The 21,134-nt window shown below is 40.4% G+C and overlaps 1 protein-coding gene across 1 annotated transcript; it reads right to left on the bottom strand.

Moving 5' to 3' along the window:
* Positions 1-1,035: 1,035 nt before the first annotated feature.
* CDC20B (cell division cycle 20B) lies at positions 1,036-21,134 on the bottom strand. The gene is made up of 10 exons (XM_054186989.1): positions 20,903-21,134; positions 19,171-19,292; positions 15,292-15,376; positions 12,470-12,580; positions 10,840-11,036; positions 9,881-9,975; positions 6,830-7,058; positions 5,619-5,744; positions 4,784-4,901; positions 1,036-1,199 (listed from the first exon to the last, which is right to left on the bottom strand). The coding sequence occupies exons 1-10, from the start codon at positions 21,132-21,134 to the stop codon at positions 1,036-1,038; spliced, it is 1,479 nt and encodes a 492-aa protein (XP_054042964.1).

Raw genomic sequence — 21,134 nt, 5'->3', positions numbered from 1 at the left:
GAGCTCAAAGGGCTTTTAATATGCAAACGCAAGAGTGAATCCTTACCCTCTGCCTCTCTTCATTCCTAATAATGAAAGCAAAGCTCCAAAGATGTCTGTGGATAGAACATGTTTTGAATAGCACTACTGAGTTGCATCTGAATGGCATCAGAAGGCCAATCCTGACATCCTAACTTAGCTGTTGACAGTGCTTATGTCTTACACAGCCAAACTGCTGTTAAAATCCAAGAGGTTTGGTCCTTGACCTTAAAAAGGTCACCCTTCGTAAGAGGGTGACATCCAGAATTAAACTTCACCCTTAAGGAATGAATGAACTAACTGTAGTGTTTGATTCAAATAGCATGCTTCTTTGACTACGTCCATCCAGTTGATTACAAAATTATTTATAATAATTACAAAAATTTATATTTTCAATCATTGCCAACAGAGTAGGTGGGTTTAAGGAAAGGAAACAATTAAAAATCCAATAAAAACGGTTTTCTAATTAAGCTGATTATCATTACCACTACAAAAACAATAAAGAATTCCGAATAAATCATTTATATTTAGCTATAGTTATACATTTAACCTAGATCTCTAGAAATATTTAGACAGACTCTGTACCATGATCTACATGATATACAGAATAATATAGTTCCCCTGGAATAGTCTCTGCTGATCCCAGCCTTTGAATCATGCAAGGCAATTTACACAAATTGGCATGTAGTTCCCAACAGAGACGCTAAGATGATGTAAAATTACTTACAAGAATCATAGCTAAATGCAGGACCTAAGACTTTGTGCTGGCACTTGACACAAAGCAGATTCCACCCATGCTTGCTAGTTTAATGAAAATAAATATGGTGTTATTCTTCGGATTTAGAATATTTTTCCTCTAGAGTAAGACAAGCTACTAAGATTTGATATGATCGATTGATGGGGCAAATTGCTTTCTCTTGAAAAAATTGTTCAATCTTTCACCACGTTTTCACTGGAACGAACACACATATTTTGAATTATTGCATGAGCTAATCACTTGCTTTCAAGGAAAAGAAGTCACAAGAATGAGTTCTGATAACCATTAGAAAAAGCCTTGCTGCTGTGCTTGCTCTCCCCAGACTCGTGGCTTTTCCACAGACAAGCTATCCCATCAGCCGCAACAGAAAAGAGCCTGCTCTGATCTGGGCTCAGGGCTACATGCAGGACTCTCCCTTTGTGACCTGTAAAATAAAATACGTACAAAAAATGCAAAGATACATCACATTTCTACACTGATTTATGCCAGTCACTTTCACCATCCCCATCTACAGCATGGCTTGTTCCACTTTCACTGTAGCAGCTCAAAATGCTGTATAGGATGTGGGGAGCTAGCACTATCTATAAAATAATTTCACATTAAAAAATTGCTGAAGGCAACATTTTCCTATTAGGGACCAGGCTTCAACTGCCGGGACTGCACCACGTTGAGAAGACATTTCTGTCAAAAGAGAACATTGAACTTGAACTCTTGATTTTCCACTGCATTTACATCAGTCCCATCTGTGTTTGGGACAATGTTTCTCACTGCTGATCTTTCCCATCTGGTTGCACATGCCTTGCAGACAGTTTGCACCTGATCCAAAAATCATGAGATAGTGTCTCTAGCTGCTCAGTTATTACTGTTAAGGATACCTTTTAACAGTGATTCTACTGAATAATTTATTGGAATTGTATATTGAGTTTGCCTGTAGTTGTAGTAAACTTTGGGAGCTGGACATTGAAGGCCAGAAGCTACCCTAATCTAGCAGCACAAAGAACATACAAACCTCATTAACCTAATTATACAAGTATCTCCCTCAGTAGAAGCAACTGAATTTGAACTTAAGGCAGAAAGAGTCTGCTATTAAACTGAGACTGTTGAGACATGTATTTACTTCTGCTCCCCTGCATCATCTACCACAACGTCAATGCTAAGTAAACCATTGAGGTTTTCAGGCACACACAGACATGAGAAATTAGAGGCCTTTTTACTGTAAGTTACTGGCCACTAGCTTCCCTGGTTGTGTGAGTTACCAACAACCATATAGCTGAGCTAGTCACCCAAGAGGAAAAAAAGAAAATTCTGAGACCAGATGGCAGACCAGATGAACCACATCCTAAAAGGAAGTGTGAATATATGAAAGAAGTCTTGGGTGACCAACTTGAATGAATGTAAGTGTAGGTCCTCCCATCATCTCTACCTGAGTTCTCCATGAACATTTCTCTAGTTCAAAATAATATTATGAGGATAAACGTGTGAGGAACTGTAATGCCCTCTGAAACTGTGGTAGTTATTACAATGGTACCTGATGAAAATCCATAGGACTGTTGTAGATGGACAGTCTGCCCTAACTTTGCAAAGTTGCTACAATAGCTCTCTGGAGCCACAGTGACAAAAAGCAAGTACGTGCTGTCCTGGTACTGAGTAACGTATCCCACCTAAACTTGGTAACTAAAATTTCGACACCACCACCAAATTATTTCAGCAGAAATTAATTTTCAGGCTTTGCTGCTTCTCAAGTTATTGAAATGTACATGATCTTTGTCAATGTTTAAGACCATGAGTCTACAACTCAGTGAATTCTTTACACTGTCTCCATTCGGTGTCTGTAACAACTTCGAAGGAAGAGCTGGAGATACAGTCTTTGGAGGCATCCAAAATTATCCACAATACTGACTGAAATCTGATTAATAGTTTCAGTCAGAAAGACATGAAGGGGGATAGGGAGAAATTAGAAAAGTTGAAATTATTCATTTCCATGTTTTCTGAGTGGAGAGGGCTGGGGTTTTATTTCACTGTGTCAAGATCACGTTCAGATAACCTTTTAAAGCAATTGCATATTTTGTTTGCTTGTATGTTTTCTTTGATCCACAACTTTTCTAAGGGGAGGGAATTTACATCCAAAATTAATCTTTTTTTCTAGTAAATTACTCTCATAGTTCTATCAGAAGTATCTCAAAAATGGACTCAGTGCTATAAAAAAAGGTTACTATCTTTCAGCTGTTATTCTGTTCTGAATATGACCGATAACAGGGATCCCCAATTACTAAAGTACTCAACAGTAGTTGATGGTGCTTCATTGTTAGCTGAGGTCTTCAGCATTTTGCATGAAGATTAAATAATCAGATTAAGCTACTATTTGTCTGTTTATTTCTTTGGGTGTAAAAGTCACGTGGTTAAGGGTTGATGAGGGTGATTTAGAACCACCTCACAATCATCCATCACAGTATTTTTTCTGAACATACTTTGATACATTGACCATTTCTTCCAACATTCAATTGCTTATAGTAAGGTAATATGAGGCTTCACAAGCAGGAATACATATATGCAACAATTACCTGGTCTTTTTGATCATGAAAATCAGTTTCTTTTGCAGACAAGTAAACTGAATAGGAAACAGGATGATAAGTAACCCTCCAGCTTCACCAAATTACCAATGCATTTGACTTATATGGTAAATGTTTTACACCGCCCACTGTTCTCAAAGGTAAAAGTAAATTTAGGTTTCATTTCAAATAGTATATTCAAGACTTACATAGATTTAAGAAACCTCAAGCTACAGGCTACCATAGTTAAAACTAATTATTACGTCACTTTCCAGATCATTTCTTACGTCATCACAGGACAGGACCTTAAGAGCTATACATAAATGAGTAGGGATAAGGTAGGAAAAGCAGCACAGACAAGCAGCATTACACAAGCATAATGTGTAATTAGATCCACATACGTGTCTTCTGCCCTCTCTCCTCCACCCATCTTTGTTTTGACTCTCCTGTGCTTTCATCTTATAGGCTAGAGTTGAAGCCAAGCTTCCAGGTTCCACCCAAGTCCCTGGTTCCAAGGACAGCATCCCAGTATAGCTGGGATTCAATAAAACAGGAATTTAATAAATACTTCAAATGTAGCAAGAGGGTACAAAAAGTATTTGTAAATATCAGCTGTTAGGTTCAAAACCCAAAGCTTCTTTGGCCATATCTTGTCAGTGAGTGTGAAAAAGAAACCCTGCTTGTGAAAATTCAGCCAGTGTGCAAATAATTTGTTTTTTCTTTTAACTTCAGATGCTTCTATTGGATCACTTCAGTTAACACTGGAAAAAGTAAAACTTAATGGATAGGAGTGACAGCAAGCATCAGAAACAAGAAGGCTTAATTGCAAGGAAGCACTTCTCTGTGTTGTGTAGCTCTACAGCTCCATGGACCAACAGAGCTGCAAGGAAACTCCACTTCGTCTAGCTGTCACCATGGTACAAGGGAAACACGCTGCACTGCGTTGCTTTACAGCCAAAATCACTCATTAAAACCCAGGCAGCTCTAAATAACACAAAGTGATTTATTTCAAATATCATTAGGAAGCTGTCTGAGTATTCTTCCATGACGAGCTGCAAAACTGAAGAGCCACTGAATTATCTAGAAGGCCATCAGCCTAAAATATATTGGAAGCAACCTGACACTAGTACACTCATTCCACACCTAGCAAGCCCTAGGGATAAGTGGAAATCCACACCCTGCACCTGAGATGGCCTTAGAAATTACAGGAGAGAATCCCATCATTAAAACCAAGGAATTTTACAGAAGCAATTTATACTAATATCTTAGTAAGTCAACCTTTACAATCCCATCCATCAGGATTGTGCACATTAATGTATGTGTGTAGGCAGAGGGAGGATGTGTAAGTGGACTGCTCTTTTAACTCTATTTTAAGTAAATGTATAAGGTATGCACTTGCAAAAACACACTGATTAGACAGTTAGCTGAAATAGTTTAAACTATTAACTGGAATACTTGCCATAGAGTTCTGATGAATTGATAAGCATGGGGTACTTCCATATTTTCATCTGATTTCCAGGAAGGCCTTGTCCAGTCATCAGTTCGCTGGTTTTGGGCAACCAGAGCAAAGAACAAATCTATTGCAATTTAAAATTCTGCTTTAGTTTTCAGAAAGGGCCAACATGCACCATTCAGTAGATTTTAAATGTTATCTACAATTTTCAAACAAGCTACTGAGAAATAGTCCCAGCAGAATATTTACTTATTTAGAAGGATCATTTCATTCCTTACAACGCTTAGAAGTGCAGTTGGCTTTACTGTCATATCTAAACGTGATAATAGCCTATCAGTATAAAACTAAAGCCCTTCAAACACATCCTCATCTAAACTGTAATAGCTCCAGGAAAATCAACAGCTTTGCTGCTTTACTCCAGCTGAGAATCTGTTCCTCTGTCTCCTAATGTTCAAACTCCAGAGACAGATGTTTGCCCTCTGACTCTTACACCTCTTCTCACCCCAGCAATCTGGGAATTTTCCCTCTCCCTCAACATTCTCTCCACATCAAGAGTTTTGGCCAAAACTATTATTGCCAGTAAGGAAAAGATGATGAGAAGTGTCTGGCTGTGAGATCACCTCCTCTTCAATCACTTCTGCGTGGAGACAGAAGTGGTGAATGAGAAATAACAAACTGTTTCTGAGTCCAATCACACAGCGCAGTGCCGAATGTAGTACAATTGCACATCCAGAGAAAATCCTGCTGTTCCTGTGACTGTAGAACCACCCTCAAAGTCAGTGGGAGTTTGCCAAATGAGCACAGTTATACAAGAATGTATGCAGACATTTCATCATTTCACCTGAGAATCTGTAGCTGCACTCTGGATTATTTTCTCATGATTTATGTCCCAGACACGCAAAATCCCATCTTTCATTCCACCCCCTGTAGCAAGGACTCTGGACTGCCAAGGACACCAGTTCACAGCCTAAAAAAAGAGGAAATAAATGCCAGAACAGACAAGGAGGTTAGCTGAAAAAACAGAGTAGATTTTGCTTATAAGCATAGTTGGAAAAGTGAACTGCAACAAGCACCTAGAATGTATCTTCGGCTTTTTCACCCTACACCATGCTCATCCTCCATACACACACAGAGCAACGCAGAATCCCCAAACTCCAAATGCTGCTTCCTTTGCCATTGCCTCAGAGTAGACTAGTCTGTCCCACATATGCCCATAAAATTCCAGTTTCTTTGCTTACCCTTCACAGGCCATAGATTCACACCTCAGTACCAGAAGAACCCATCAGGATAGCGTCTTGCCTAAGCCATGCCATCACAGAAGCCTAAGCGACGTGACTAACAGGGCTTACAAGAGACCTGTTTTCTTCTGAGATTGTTCAAGGATATGCCTAAGGCCTAGACTCTGAAGAAAAGCTACTAAGAACTGAATTCTACCTATTTCAATAATCTCCTCTGGCCCTTCAGTATCAGTGCTTCAGGCCAGCCTCAGATTTTTCTGTGAGTATAAACAGCTTATAAATGCTGGACTCCCCTGCCTGTTATTATTGATACCTGTCCTCTCTCCCACACAGTCTGAGAATTCATAAAAATGAAGAATCTAAGTTGTCTCATTTCCAGTTTCTTACTTCAGGTTCTTTGCGACCAGCAATGACGTGGAAATATGGGCAGGAAGGCAAAAGAAACCTCATATTTAAAATAATTTCAGCAAAATTTTTCAAAACTCCGACAATGGAAAGATTTTGGTTGTTAACTTGTAAGCACTGCGTGACCAAAACAAACTCTGTTGCAAAACAGAGGAGAAGGCTGTAAATTTTATTTTTATTTGGCATTATATTTACAAAGGTCTACTAATCCAGTAAAATTTCCTGATCAAAGCCCTAGTAAATTTATCTGTGCCTTGGAATGAGGAGAACTAGTCTGAAAATTATAGCCAGGGGAGAAGAAACGAGTAGAAATCAGTGAGATAATTTGAAACATTCCCTAAGTGTCCATATCAACAATGTGATTTCATGAGAGCAAATACAGAAAAGCAGACATTCCTTCTCCATGTACCTTAACTGCTGAGGAATGAGGTATGGTTTTCAGTGGCTGTGACTGCAATTTCACACCAGGGTCACTAGGCCAGATATTCAATATACCATCACTAGACCCACTTGCCAGCAACTGGTTGGTTAGTGACCATTTCAGGCTGCAAATGCTCTGTTTGTTTTGGCAAAGAGTCCCAACATGGTGCTGAGCAACCCGAACATCATGGTGATGAATTGATCCTAGTCGTGAACCACTGCAGATAAAAAAAGACAGCATGGGTTTAATGTTAAAGAAGACAAGCTACATCATCACACTGGTATTTCTTCAGTGGTTTCAGAAGCAAACCACATCAGAGTGAAATGTGTCTGCAGAACAACAGTACTTCAGTAAAAGGACACACAAACCAACTATCAAAAGCACACCCTGACTGTAGCAGTGGCTGACAACAAAAAGGAGTCAAGCAGCGGCTCAATTCAAGCCAGGCAGTATGCCTATTCTGCACCCTGTTCAACTGTCAAGCCATTTAATGTTAACACTTTCCTGTCCTTCATGAAAAATAGTTTTGCAAGATGATTTTTGCCAAAGCCAGATATGACTCCACGCCCAACAAAGAAGCAGTGTAAAACTGCATTGTTCTGGGAAAGGGCTTACTAGCAAGGAACAGCGTGTTCTTTGGTTCTGTCCCTTCCCTTGTCCCCTCTCTCCCACTTCCAGGCTTAAAGAAAACCTGCACAACTTGACACTGTTGCACTAAGTGCCTGTTAGGAAATGGATGCATGGTTCTACAGCCAGTATCATCAGCCTACCAAAGGAAGGAAGAAATAACCGGCCTGGAAACACAGCTTCTGTTACAGTTTAACTCCTGGATATAGGGTTTACACATCAATAGTAGAGTCGAACTGAAAATACCAAAAATACCTTGCAGCACATTTTCTTTTCCTGCCTTTCTAAGGATATTACCTACATTAAACCTGTGACAAAACAGGAGAGCTTCCTGCTGGAAATTCACACTTTCAACTATTCTGATGACACTGAAAAAATCAGCAAGTTCAATACCATCTTTCTATGTATCTGAGAAACAGATATCTGACATTACTGCAATAGATTAATTTAAGGCAACAATGACTGGAGACTTTGCCATACTGGCTCTTACAGTTTTTTCAGAGGCAAGCTGAGTGATTCAGAAGCTTTAAAATACACACACAAAACTGACTGACTGCAAGAAACATCATTCTATTGTGCTTGTATCATGGACTTGATAAGCTCTTGAAGTTCACAAAAGCATGAAAGATTCCAACCAAGCAGTGCACAACCCAGCACATCTTTATGGAAAATACCTATGAAGGTACATGGGATATGTGCACTATACGCAAAGGCATCATCATTTGCCTCCTGAAGATTTATATAGATTTTTCCTACTGAATTATAAGCAGAAGATCTAACCAAGAGAAACAGAACTGAATTGCCAGTGTTGGCCATATTAAGGTCTTCAATAAATCTAGTGGTATGAGTGGAAAGGAACTGGGGTCCTGAGAAGCCTGGCTGAAAGGACATTTTCCCACTCGGCATAAAAAGAAATTAGAATTATTCGCTTTTGACACTGAAGACGGCACCTGTTTTGCTAAAGACCAAGAGAAGCCAACAAAATTCTTGTGATGGTTTAATTTATGGTGTTGAAATTTATTTACAGGTTCATGATGATGTGTTGTTGGATTATTTATAACCACACAAATTAGTATGTAATCCCAAAGTATCAATTGTCCACAGTAAAGTTTACTGTAGGAATGCTGCTCTTATTTTAGTAGCAATGAATATTAACTCCATATCTTTTTTTCTACTTATACAGATATTTTAACTCTGCCCTAATGTTAAATGAACTGGTTTCAAACCTAGCAAGAGAAATAAATGTTATCTCAACCTAATTTGTCAACCGCAACTGTAGTTCATGGGTTCATGATGAATTTTATTACCAACTTCACTCAGAAAGATCCGTAATTTAAGTTTCTGTTGTTTTCACTCCTTTGGCCAAGCTGAAATGCAAATTGGAACTAGTGCGTCCTGTAATAAGGCTATGCCACTTGGCATTGGCAGGATGTTACAGCTGCACCCTCGTAACTTAACCCACCCAGCACACATACTCCAGCAACAGCTTTTTATTAACTGGTTGTTTAGCTGGTATCCTCATACCTCACTCCACCCAGCAAACCTAACAGAATCAAAAACCACAGCATCTTGTGAAATCAAAACTACCTCTAGTGTTCCTATTCAGAGATGCTAGTTTCATTTTGAATTTAACAATTAAGTCGGTCCACCCTTGCTTTTATTTCTGCATTTAAGAACCACAGAAGACTATGACATGGTTTTAAAATCACACAGTCTCCCCTCAGCCCCTTCAGGTCTGAGTAAACGATCCGAAGCAGAAAGTGGGAGGAAAAACACCACAAAAGAGTACACTTGACTGTTCTCACCTCAGTCCCCCTATTGAAATGGTTCCTAAATACAAATTATTCACCATCTAATGTAACATTCACCGTTGGCAAAGCAAAGGTGAACCACTTCAGTCCTCCTTCGTTGAGGATAACAATGAGCTGGCCTTCCCTTGTAGATAGACAGCTATAGAGGTGTGCAACTCTAACAGCTGTGTTTCACTGTGCACCTGAAAAGACAGATGCAATCTTGATATCAATAGAGGGGCAGTCTAAACTACGTGCCCTCTTCCTGGCACGAGGCAGGCTATGATTTTTGAAGTCCAGACCCACTGGAGACACCACCATTTCAAGCTCATGCTTTGCACATATACAGAGCAACAGCCCCCACATCCTAGTGAAATTCTGCAAGTGATGACAGCTTTCCAGAAGGAGAGTAAGAAACAGAGACTAAAGAGGCAAGCTAAATCCCCTTTGGCTGTTTTCCTGCCATACCATACATCTACATGTGATTTCTCAGATGGCTGGTAAGTAGAGGGACAGGATAAATCACCTTTGAGAAAAGCCAATGAAAAAAGGTAAAACAAATGGGACATTTGTCTAAGTAAAAGCAGCCAGGCTCTTTTTGGGAATATACTATACCTCTCACCTGCTCAGAATATAATGATTCCAGCTCAGAGCTCCAACTACAGACAGGTGACCAAACATATTTCTCAATCTCTTTTTGCTTTCAATGTCCCACAGCTGCCAATCCAAAACAAACAAGAAATACAAATTTAACAACAAAAAGAAAAAAGATCATTTTTTCTCTTCATTTGTTTGCAAGTAAGCCACCGCCCAGTTCTGATTTGACATATGGACAACCTCAAGCTCATTTATTTCACAAGTAAGACAAGAAGGAGTATTTCCGAATTTTGGCAACTATATTAGTACTGCTGAAGTCAGACAGGATTGAAGGGAATGCACATCTCTCTGTTCAGAGCTATTTATTTACATGTTAGTATTTGGACGTCCATACTTGAAAGCACTGGCCTTCAGAACTTTCAGATTGCTGACTCAGGACTGCAGCTGGTAGGTCCCCATATTACGTAGCATCTCAGCCAAAGTCCTGCAAAAGTCTTTTGATAATAGGACTGTCTTGTAACAGCAGTATGAGGGGTATGTGTATAATCAGACTGAAGTAAAATTCTCATGTGTGAATCCATAAGGAGAGTTTTGGCTTGAGTTCTCAAGGCATTGATCACTACAGTGACCTTAGCAAGACAGATACAAGAAAAAATAACCTGTGCTGAGTAAAATAATTGAATTAAAGAGTTCCTCTTATGAGTGGAAAAAAATCTGATCGTCTCTAGACAACTGAATCATTAATTCAGTCATCAGCTTTTTAGTGGCTTTAGAGGCTCCATTACATATAGATAACACTGGATGTCACTAAGCCATTCAGCAAGGTGCAGCGTCATACAGGGAAGTGCTATATATTGTCTTCAGCAGAGTTCTTCTGTAGTTTAGCCAATCTTTGTCATTTGTTTGCTTATAAAAAAAATCACAATCAAATTCTTTCGTGGCCTTAGCTAAAAATGAAGACTAAAAAAGTAAATTATCTAGTACTTGCACTTCTCCATCACTGGTGCCAATTGCAAGGCAAGTTCCTTCTTTTATCCAAGCCAGAGATGAAATGTATTTGGAACTGGAATTCAAATCAATGCTTTCAATGGCTTGAAGAGTTTCTCCGCTCCAGATGTGTGCGGCAGGTCCTACAGCAATAGCAATGAAATTTTCAAGGCTCCAGTCCAGTATGTTTAGATCTAGAAGAAAGCTACTAAAAGTTACTGCAAAAAAGTTGTAGGTAATAAGATGGTGTGAGGGGGAGCATGGTTTGGGGGAAAGGGGCTTTTTTTTTTAATAGCTATGTAAGAACTTCAAGGGAATGCTTCTATGAAACCATTACTAGCAAGTATTCCTCCTACATGAAGGAGAGTATCTCTAACAAACCAAGGTCTTGACATAGGAGACAGTCTATATGCTATAGTCTGTCCTACATCCTCAGGTTAATGATAACATTTACCTTGCACATGATAGGAAAAAAAAATGCAAAAAGGAATTAGGGAAATTCTGCTCCTCACCTTCAGAACTTGCTCAGCAAGCATATGTTGTAATACTGTTTCCACTGCCCCTGATGCTGGGTGCATTGTACTTGCAGACCCTGGCAAAGCAAGTCACTATAGCAATTAGCCTCAGAACAGTCTTCTATGTCAGGTAGCTCAGAAGCAGCTTGTATATAACATTTAATACCAACCCAGGACATTCTCCCATGTCAAGGGAAATCCTCAGCTGTCCATTTAGGACAGCTTAAAAGTAATTCCGCATGACCCCTGAAGCACAGAAGTTTGCTACCATAGGCCAAGGTCTGATGTCATATTTTGGTAACTAAAATTACTCTGAAGAACAGCTGAATCCATCAGTCAGCTGTTTCACTATAGTCCTGGTTATTGCAGCCAGAAAAAAGTATTAAAAAATCACTTCCAAAGACTTGTGTTAGTGCTGTTAATTTTAGGACATACCTTGTGCACAATCAGTGTAAAACATACAAACAAACCTTTGTCCTGTTCACAGATATACAGGAACATTTGCAAGGATATGTTGAAAAAACCTCCATAGGTTGTCCATAACCAAGACAGTTATGAACACTTGTACATACAGAGATGTTCGTTGGATCTTATGAAGTGTTAAAACATATGATGTACACCCGAGATCCATCTGTAACTTGTGTATGTTTAATTTTTGCCTGTGCACCACCAAAGACATAAGTAAGAACTTAGTTCAGAAGTTATCTATCATACAAGCCATAAACAATGTCACTGATGTCTCCCAAAATAAGAGATTTCAAAGTCTGCTCAATAAAGTTGCTGCTGTGTTGACTGGCTGCTAGATATCCAAGTCTGATAGCTGAAACATATAACTTAATTAAGTGGAGGTAAGTATATTGGTTTGATTTGAAAGTTGTATTGAGATCTATAGCCGAAGAAAACTGAATGAGAGTTAGGCAGCATTGATTCTAGGGTTTGATCTGTCATGTCTCCATCCTGGGACAGGCAGTTTTCCAAGATGCATCCTTATAAGAAAAACGACATCATGCATATGTCCTGCAAAGTTTCCATTTTATGTGAAGGGGACAGACCTTCACCATCTTTCTTGAAACATCTCTGCAAAAAACACCATACAGGAGAAATTAACTTACAGTAATCATTGCGCAAGCCAGTAATATGAAGCCTCACTTCTGGCTCCAATGGTATGGAAGGCTTCACGATGGTAACAGCTCTGAACTCATTCTGGGTCCCCTCTCGGCATCCTGTATTTGAAGATTCATCACACACAAATCAGTAAAGCAAAACACCACCAGGTTTTCTCAGGCCTAAGCCTTTCACATTCTCAGTGTATTTGTCTCTCCATGGTCCAGAGGAGGCCAGAAGGGTCCAATTTATCCTGGGTAAGCTCAAAACAGTAGACACTAACCAAACTAGCTGAAAACCACCTTTTACCACCTCTTTCAAACCTCCATGGATTTAGTCAGCTAGAACGGAGAATAGGGTCCACTATATTTTGTTTAAATTGTACTACAGCTCAATACAGGAACATGTTGGGGTTTCTCTTTTTCACCTTAGTTTTCTGTCAAAAGTTGTTAGTTGCAGAATATTTCATATGTGCTCTCCCGCTTCAAAACCACCTCATATAGCAATTAACTTCTTTGCTATCTTGTGTTAATTTCCCACCAAAAGGTCTCCCCCATCAATACATAACCACAGGAAAAGGTTTTTAAAGCACATGCAGCTTGTGACAACACGTAAGCAAGAAAAAAAAGCAACTAGAAGCATGAGCAAGCAGAAGAGTCATCCTTTGTGGTCATTGTCTACATTATGCTGCAAGGACTCCTAAACATCATAGAAAAAAAGACAGATCATTAGCACTATGAATCATTTGATGCTAGATTTTTAGGTGTAAGAAATTATCTTGACATAATGTGCAAAGCAGAAAGCTGGAGATCCACTTTTCTGTGCTCTGTGTTTTGACTTCCTTTTTGAATTATTCTCCAGAGTACTTAGAATGAGTATCAAAAGTTTCAGGGGCAGAAGACATTACTTATCACTATAACTAACCTTCTCTGTTCAAAAAAATTTTAACGCTGACAAAGTTTTTATACTCTGTAACTTAAATACACACAGACATCCTAGATGAAAGTCCAATGACAAATTGAGGAGAACATACTTTGCACAGTCCTTCCCTACACTGTCCTCAATCTTCTCCCCTAATCCAGAATTCATTTCTGCCAGACAACAAATGTTTCCCCTCTCAGCTGTGGTACACCCCCTCCCACCAATTAAAGACTGAAGATAAGCAGGAAGCAGGCCACAGTGATCTTCTTCTGTATCTAAAATTTTGTGCAGTTAAGCAATCAAGCAGGCTTGCAGGAACGACCTTCTTAGACCTGCCCAATGGGATATGTAACACGGCATTTTAACCCTAACATGATCTAATATTACTGAAATTAGATTTCTCTGTATAGAAAAATCTGTATTTCTAATATCTAGATTTTTGGTTATTTTTTGAAAACTTTACCAAACCTTTCTGAACCCAGCCAAGTCAAGATAATTCAGGAAAACTAAGACACTTAATTGTAAGAGTTGAATGAATAGCAATACTTATGAAACACTCTGAAAATGTTTTTCTTCTTTAACATTGGTAGCTGGTATTAAGCAGTGAGATACAAACAATGAAATCATTTCTGTAACTCATTTCAGATTTCTCTTCTCTCATAAGTAAATCATCTACCCCGAATTCATACTGATCACCTTTCAGCTCTATTCACGTACTTTATAGACACATGAATGTGCCTAACAGGCTTTTTAATTAGTGGAAATTAAGCTTCATTACACCGTTTTGTGTTATTTTGCCTGGGTACTAGTAGATACCACTCACTTTTCGTAGGATTTCAGCTCTCACATACTTGTGTCACTTCTCAAAATGACACTCAGGAAGTGGTAAATAGTCAGTACTGTCACACCAGCCCACTTGATCAACAAGTAGGTGGGTGGAATAAAACCTGGTATTCCTGATACCTTTTTTTTTTTGCCATCATTTGCCATCAAGAAAAAAAAAAAACACTGTGACTAATCCCTGTTGGTATTGACTGCTCTGAACTGAGTCTTAGTTGCATGGCGAAGAGCAACAAAGGAATATATAAATCTATCACATAGCCACCAACTTCTTCTACAGGAGCTGAACTCCAGACTCCTAAAGAAGCTGTTTCTCACTGTTTTACATGAGCATGAATCAGGCCCTGACTGGTAAGAACCCATCGTACACAGAAATAGCCAGATCACCAAAACAAATCATCTGTCCAAGACAGAATATAAGAAAATATCGGTCTGATAATGAACTGCCTTATACTCAGATAACTGGGAATATCTGTATTTTTTCACAGGTTAGCTTCTCACATCCCACCTGTTTTCCAATCACCTGACCATTCACACCCTCTTATGCTCATTCAATCCTAGGATATCTTTTGGAGCAAATCAACCAACTCTTCAGCAGATTAAACCACAGGCAGTACGAGGGACAGTCTGCTCCACCTACCTTTCCCTACATGTAGGAGCAAAAAGACCCCACCATCTCTGCATGTCTTGCACACTCATGTACTCAACAGTCCACGTGATACATATCCTGTGCCCATTGTGCAGCACAAACCCACATTATTTGTAGGGTTCTAAAACTTAAAAGCCAAAAAGAAATAAAAGTTTTCAGGCCACTAATGCATCGGAGGGGCCCAAAGGAGAGCCAGGTAAAATACTAGGGGCTAACCACACTGAAAGAGGTGGAATACTATCTCTTCACAGGCAGTGGGAAGTCCAGAAGTAGCCCCAGGCAGCGTAGGTCTCAGACACTTTGTAGTATTCTTTAACACTTGCTGGAACAGATAGACGCACTTGCTTTTCCAGTATAGATGCAGCCTCCTGTATCTTACTGTTCAGCGTACATGAGAATATTTGCTATATTGGAACATACCTTTCCAGATGCAATTGGTATTTTCACAGACCTTCATGTCACCATTTTCTGCAATGCTATAACCAGCCTCCTGGACCACTGGAAGCTGAGGACATTTCCGTGAATACATCGAAGTGTAAAAATGACGTAATGAAGAAATCTGTCAAAAAATGTATGTAAGCATCATGGATAACACAACTCCCATCAAAGGGCTCAACATTCATTACTTAAAAGCTTCAAAACAGCTTGTGTCTTGGATGGGAGATCAGTAACAAATACAGAAAACCAGTATCCAAATCATGTGCTCTAACTTGAGCCACCATCTCTCCTTCCATAAAACACCAATTTACTGCTAATGATCACACAAACTTTAACAAAGCTGTTTGAACAAGGCCATCTTACCAGTGGAAAAGGTCACAGGCCCTGCACATCTGTAGGTACTACCACAGGTTACCTGCCAAAATTCAGTGCCCTCTTTTCCTCTTCTGAATTGGCATTTGGGCTAATTTTAACCAGCATGCAGACAGTAAGTCTGATGGAAGTCTATGAGGGAAGATCAGTTTTGTGGTGCATACACTGCAGGGCCATTGATTCCAGCATGAGACCTATTGGATGTCGGAGTCCGCTCTCAAACCTGGGTCCCAGAGCTTGGACTCCATGATCCCATTCCTTAAACCAGAATTACGATATGAAACTGAAAATACATACAAGGTGTCTCAGAGGAATAAGATTTTTTTAATTACATTATAATTTCCTTGGGTGACAAACAATCAGATGATGCAGCAGAGAAAGATAAGCAAAGGCAGATCTGAATTGTTATTGGAGGTTTTTTTGTTGTTTTTTTTTTTAAATAGCTTAGGCTTTTAGCCAAGATTCAGGCAAAGGCTAAGATCAGCTCACAGAGGATATGAATCTCTTCACCAATCCCTACTAATACCCATTTCTTCACAATGTTCCCTGAGTTGAACACTCTGATATAAGTTGTCTTTTTGGTCTGTAACTCTTTGTTCACAGTCAGGTGGAAATGCAGCTGATGTTTTTACCAGCCACTCAAGATTAGTATGTTCTTCCTCTAATGTCTGTGAAATCTATCCTTTCAAGCACACTCAGTGTACTTCTTCAAAACCCTGTTGCAATCATGCTAAGAAATGTCTTACAAAAACATAGCTGGAAAAAAAAGTGTTCCTCTTTTATACATCCCAGCTGTTCTACAGCAGGACTTCAGCTTTGAGAAGCATTTTCTCTATGATTTATACAGACAACTTGGCAGAAAGCTAATCAGATTGCTTGGATCTGTGTCCCTGTAAAATAAGTGCAAACATTTCTGTGGAAAACCAACTGTGTACACAAAGAAGTAATCTTTTTACCCACAAAGAGACCACACACATTCACTGGAATGTGAGAAGATTTATCTTTTTTTCAAGGCATTCCATCCCTTTATGGTACCAGGCAGCACAAATTAAATAGCAATTAATTACTATATCTAAGATTAATAGATTTTCTGATGTCCAAACTTTTCAGGTTTTAGGAAGAACTTGGGACAGTCAGATCATGTGCACCCTCAGCAAGTTTGCAGACGACACCAACCTGAGTGGTGCAGTTGACATGCCTGAGGGACAGGATGCCATCCAGAGGGACCTGGACAAGCTCAAGAAGTGGGCCCATGTGAACCTCATGAGGTTCCACAAGGCAAAGTGCAGGGTTCTGCACCTCGGTTGGGGCAAGCCCTGGGACCAATACAGGCTGCGGGATGAAGGGATTGAGAGCAGCTCTGCAGAGAAGGTCTTGGGAGTACTCGTGGATGAAAAGCTCAACATGACCTGGCAATGTGTGCGCACAGCCCAGAACACCAACTGTATCCTGGGCTGCATTAAAAGAAGTGTGGCCAGCAGGTCAGGGAGGTGATTCTGCCCCTCCACTCTGCTCTGGTGAGACCCGGAGTACTGCGTGCAGCTTTGGAGCCCCCAGCATAAGAAAGGCATGGACCTGCTGAAACGAGACCAGAGAGTGGCCACAAAAATGATCAGAAGGATGATCACATCTCTCCTGTGAGGACAGGCTGAGAGAGTTGAGGTTATTCAGCTGGAAGAAGAGAAGGCTCCAGGGAGACCTTATTGCAGCCTTTCAGTTCTTAAAGGGGGCTTATAAAAAAAAGATGCTGACAGACTTTTTCATAGAATCATAGAATGGTTAGAGTTGGAAGCGATCTTTAAGATCATCTAGTTCCAACCCCTCTGCCATGTGCAGGGACACCTTTCACTAGACCAGGTTGCTCAAAGCCCCATCCAACCTGGTCTTGAGCACTTCCAGGTATGGGGCATCCACAACTTCCCCGGGCAACCTGTTCCAGTGTCTCACCACCCTCACAGTAAAGAATTTCTTCCAAATACCTAATCCAAATCTACCCTCTTTCAGTTCAAAACCATTACCCCCCGTCCTATCAATACACTCCCTAATAAAGTGTCCCTCCCCATCTTTTCTGCAGGCCCCCTTGAAGTATTGGAAAGCTGCTATAAGGCTCTCACCAGAGCCTTACAAACCCATTCAGTTGTGTATTTTAACAATTCTAAAATTCACAGACTTTCCAATCAGACCACAGAGGGAGCACTGTTGTTGAAAGGAGGATTTTCCAGACTATTTTTCTTATTTAGAAAGGAAAGTACTTGCCCTGAGGACCAGGTTTCCCAGGATGATGTAAAAGCATGGTCTTTTTCCAACATCCAGTGACCTCCAAGAGTACAATCATTAGAAGATATCAATCAACAACCCTGTTAGCCCACCTGTCCTGACACTACCTCCTTTTCTTAGAAGTTGAAGTTGAGCTTGATACCCTCACAGAAACTTCTCAATAATACTAATTAAGGATTATAAACTGCTATGAGCAAGGACATTGCGTATGCATCTCTGAAGCATCCTAACTCAACAATTACGGTCAAAAAAGTAATCACTTGAAATCAGCTATCAGCATCTTCAGTACTGACCTTGCAACTGAAGCAATCAAGAAAAGGAGAGCACGAGAAAAAGCATGGTCACTGACTAAAAGTTTACAGCTTAATAAATGAACAGTCACAGTTAGATAGCACTAAAATAGAGAGGTTTTTGAGTGTAATGATATGATAATAACATGCTTAACACAAGAAGTCAATTTTCAATAAGTTAGCGAAAAGAAACAGATGGGTGGCTGGAGCATAGGTTTATTTAAGATGACCAAAAAGCAATGGATAATGCCTAAAAAATAATAATAATAATAATAATGGGTCAGTGTCCACTAGGAAAAATCAAGGGATAAAGTGTACAGCAATAGAAAGCAACACCTAAATAGGAAGTGATCTGAAGTCCCTGTTTCACATAGGTAGATTCCATGTGTTCTTTCATCTTTGGCCAAGAATCTGACAGTCTACTGTCATGATAAAATATTTTATTCTCAGAAAGCTACTTTTTGGCAAATTTCTCACAGCATCTTGTTCTGTCTACGTGACAAAATGAACAGCTACATCCTGCGCAACTGAAGAAGTGATCTTCTTCACACATAGTGGTTATTAAAGTGGAAAACTGAGTCACTCATGTTTTTCATGCGTATTTTTTGCAATATACGTTTTCCCTCAGAGGTAACCAACGTACCCCGAGGGCTTCATTAGCTTGGTTTCAATTTTAGTTTGCAGGATGATAGCCTGGAAGAAGGGGAGAGGAGCTGAATCAAATAAATGACGAAGCAATTGCTCGTGACACTTCTCTAGCAGACATTTCCTAAATGAACCTCTTCTTTTTATTGTTCTCCATGTCAATAAGGTAGTATCAGCATAACAGATTCTAGGCCAAAGATAGGGTAAAAAAAAAAAAAAAAAACCACATCAGGAAAGCAAATACCCTACCTCTGCATTTGAATGTTCCATTACTCACCTGTTTCTTTTCCATTTCAGCTGTCCCATTATTCCTCCCTTCCAAGCCTGCTGCAGCTTGACTGCCACGTAGAGTCACAGCAGTTTTCATGATGAAGAGTTTCTTAGGCACCTGAGGTATCACTGGAAAAACAATTTTAATGGAAACAATACCTTTAAAAACCATACACAGGGATATTTGTCAAATACTTTTCAGAGTAGCACTGATTTCATAGTAGCAGTGCTCTACAAGCAGATCTGACACACTAAGTGGGACAATGCAAACACCAACATTTGAACCAGTCACCCTGCTTTCCTTTTGTCAGTGAAGAGACATTTCTACAGCACTATTCATCTTATCCTAAAAGAGATGTCTAAAAAAGTTCAGATTGATCATTCCCTTTATAAAGTGTGCCTGTTTACTACTGCAGCTCATATCCAGCCTTAGATTTATCAACGGGTTACACAGGATTCTACCCCATAGGAAATCAGTATCTAATTTCCCAGAACCATACAGGCTTTCACCACTGTCAGCATGCAGGACTTTCTGTTCTAGAAACTGAAGTAAGGAAGACTTTAACTTGTTTTAGAACCTGAGTTTCCTAGAGCTGGACATGTATTATTAACAGCTCTGGTATTCTGCTTGGCAGAAGACAGAACAGCACTTTCTGACCAATAGGCATGGATGGCATTGTAGGAACACATCCTGAACACTAAAACAGCATCTTTTATTTGCTCTCTAAAGATTTCAATTATTAATCAAGAAGTGAGCCTTATGTAGTTCCCGAGATCTTCCAGGAAGCTCTTCTTGTACACGCAACATGTAAACCCTTCCCCACTTTCTGCTAGCACTGATAGAAGTAGAGTGAGTGAGTTCAAAGGCTCATTTCACCTTTCGTCAGCTCCCCCTGTTGTTGATGGAGAGAAACAGCCCCCCCCTAGAATCAGTTCTTTCTCAGGCTAAGTCACAGTACTGAAAGTTTGATCTGTGCTCTGAATGGCTGTCAGGTAAGTATCTCCCTAGGGTGATTTGAGTGTGAGTGTTCCTGGGCCACTGTCCCTTTGTCAATATCTGGAGCCTTAAATATTGGAGGAGAGACAACAATACAGGGCAAGCTTCTCCTTCAGTGCGCATACAGTATAGCACGTCCAGCCACACAGACTGGTCCAAGCACTGCACTTATGGCCGAGTCTGCAGCAAGGCAAAGGAGAAGCAGGAGGAAGGGAAGAAAGGCCTGTGTGAAGCCTCCTGCTCTTCTGTCAGTTAGCGTTAACTATTCCAGATATGAAGCTGGAGCAACAAACCCTGTGCACTGTTACCGCCCTATGCAACTGAAACCCAGACCAATGCACACCCATCATAGAGGCAAAAAGACTGGTCTGCAACAGGCGTGGCTTGGCTGGAGATGAGACTTTCTTGTCTCTCTTTCTTTTCATCCCCCTTAATGTCAGCTGTCTGTGTGACCTGCTGTCCTAGGCTGTCTGCGCACTGGCAGCAGGAACCTCAGGCCCAGCTTTCCTCTCGTGACTGAAGTGTCCTCCTGCCGAGAGGATGCTGGCCCTGAGCTTGCTCTGCCCGTGAAGCTTGGCACAGACTGCTGCTGCTGCACGCTGCCATACCCAGGGCCACTCGCAACAGGACACGGGGGAACACCAACCCACACCTTATACTAATTTCCCCCTCCAAGTTATTTCAGAAGTCCCTGCATGAGGCCACCCTCTATACGATGATGTTCCTTTGCACCTTGTCTGACCTGGAGCCTTCCTAGGTGTGCTGGTGATCTGGAACCCCCCGGAGGCACAAGGCCCTGTCAGACCCTCCGCGCTGCCTCTCGCATGCAGCTGCTGCCATCTTGTGACAATAGGGCTGCTCGCCACCGGCGCCCTGGCCGCCAGCTTCCTCTTAATCGAGCTCTTAAACCTGGTGTACGTGGTCCTTTCCGAGTCTGGGACCTGCACAAGTGAAAGGAGACAAAACACCACCAT

Source organism: Rissa tridactyla, chromosome Z, assembly GCF_028500815.1.
Source record: "Rissa tridactyla isolate bRisTri1 chromosome Z, bRisTri1.patW.cur.20221130, whole genome shotgun sequence".
In the NCBI taxonomy this organism is placed as follows: domain Eukaryota; kingdom Metazoa; phylum Chordata; class Aves; order Charadriiformes; family Laridae; genus Rissa; species Rissa tridactyla.
Note: the sequence above shows the minus strand (reverse complement) of the source record. Positions and strands in the feature narration are given on the sequence as shown.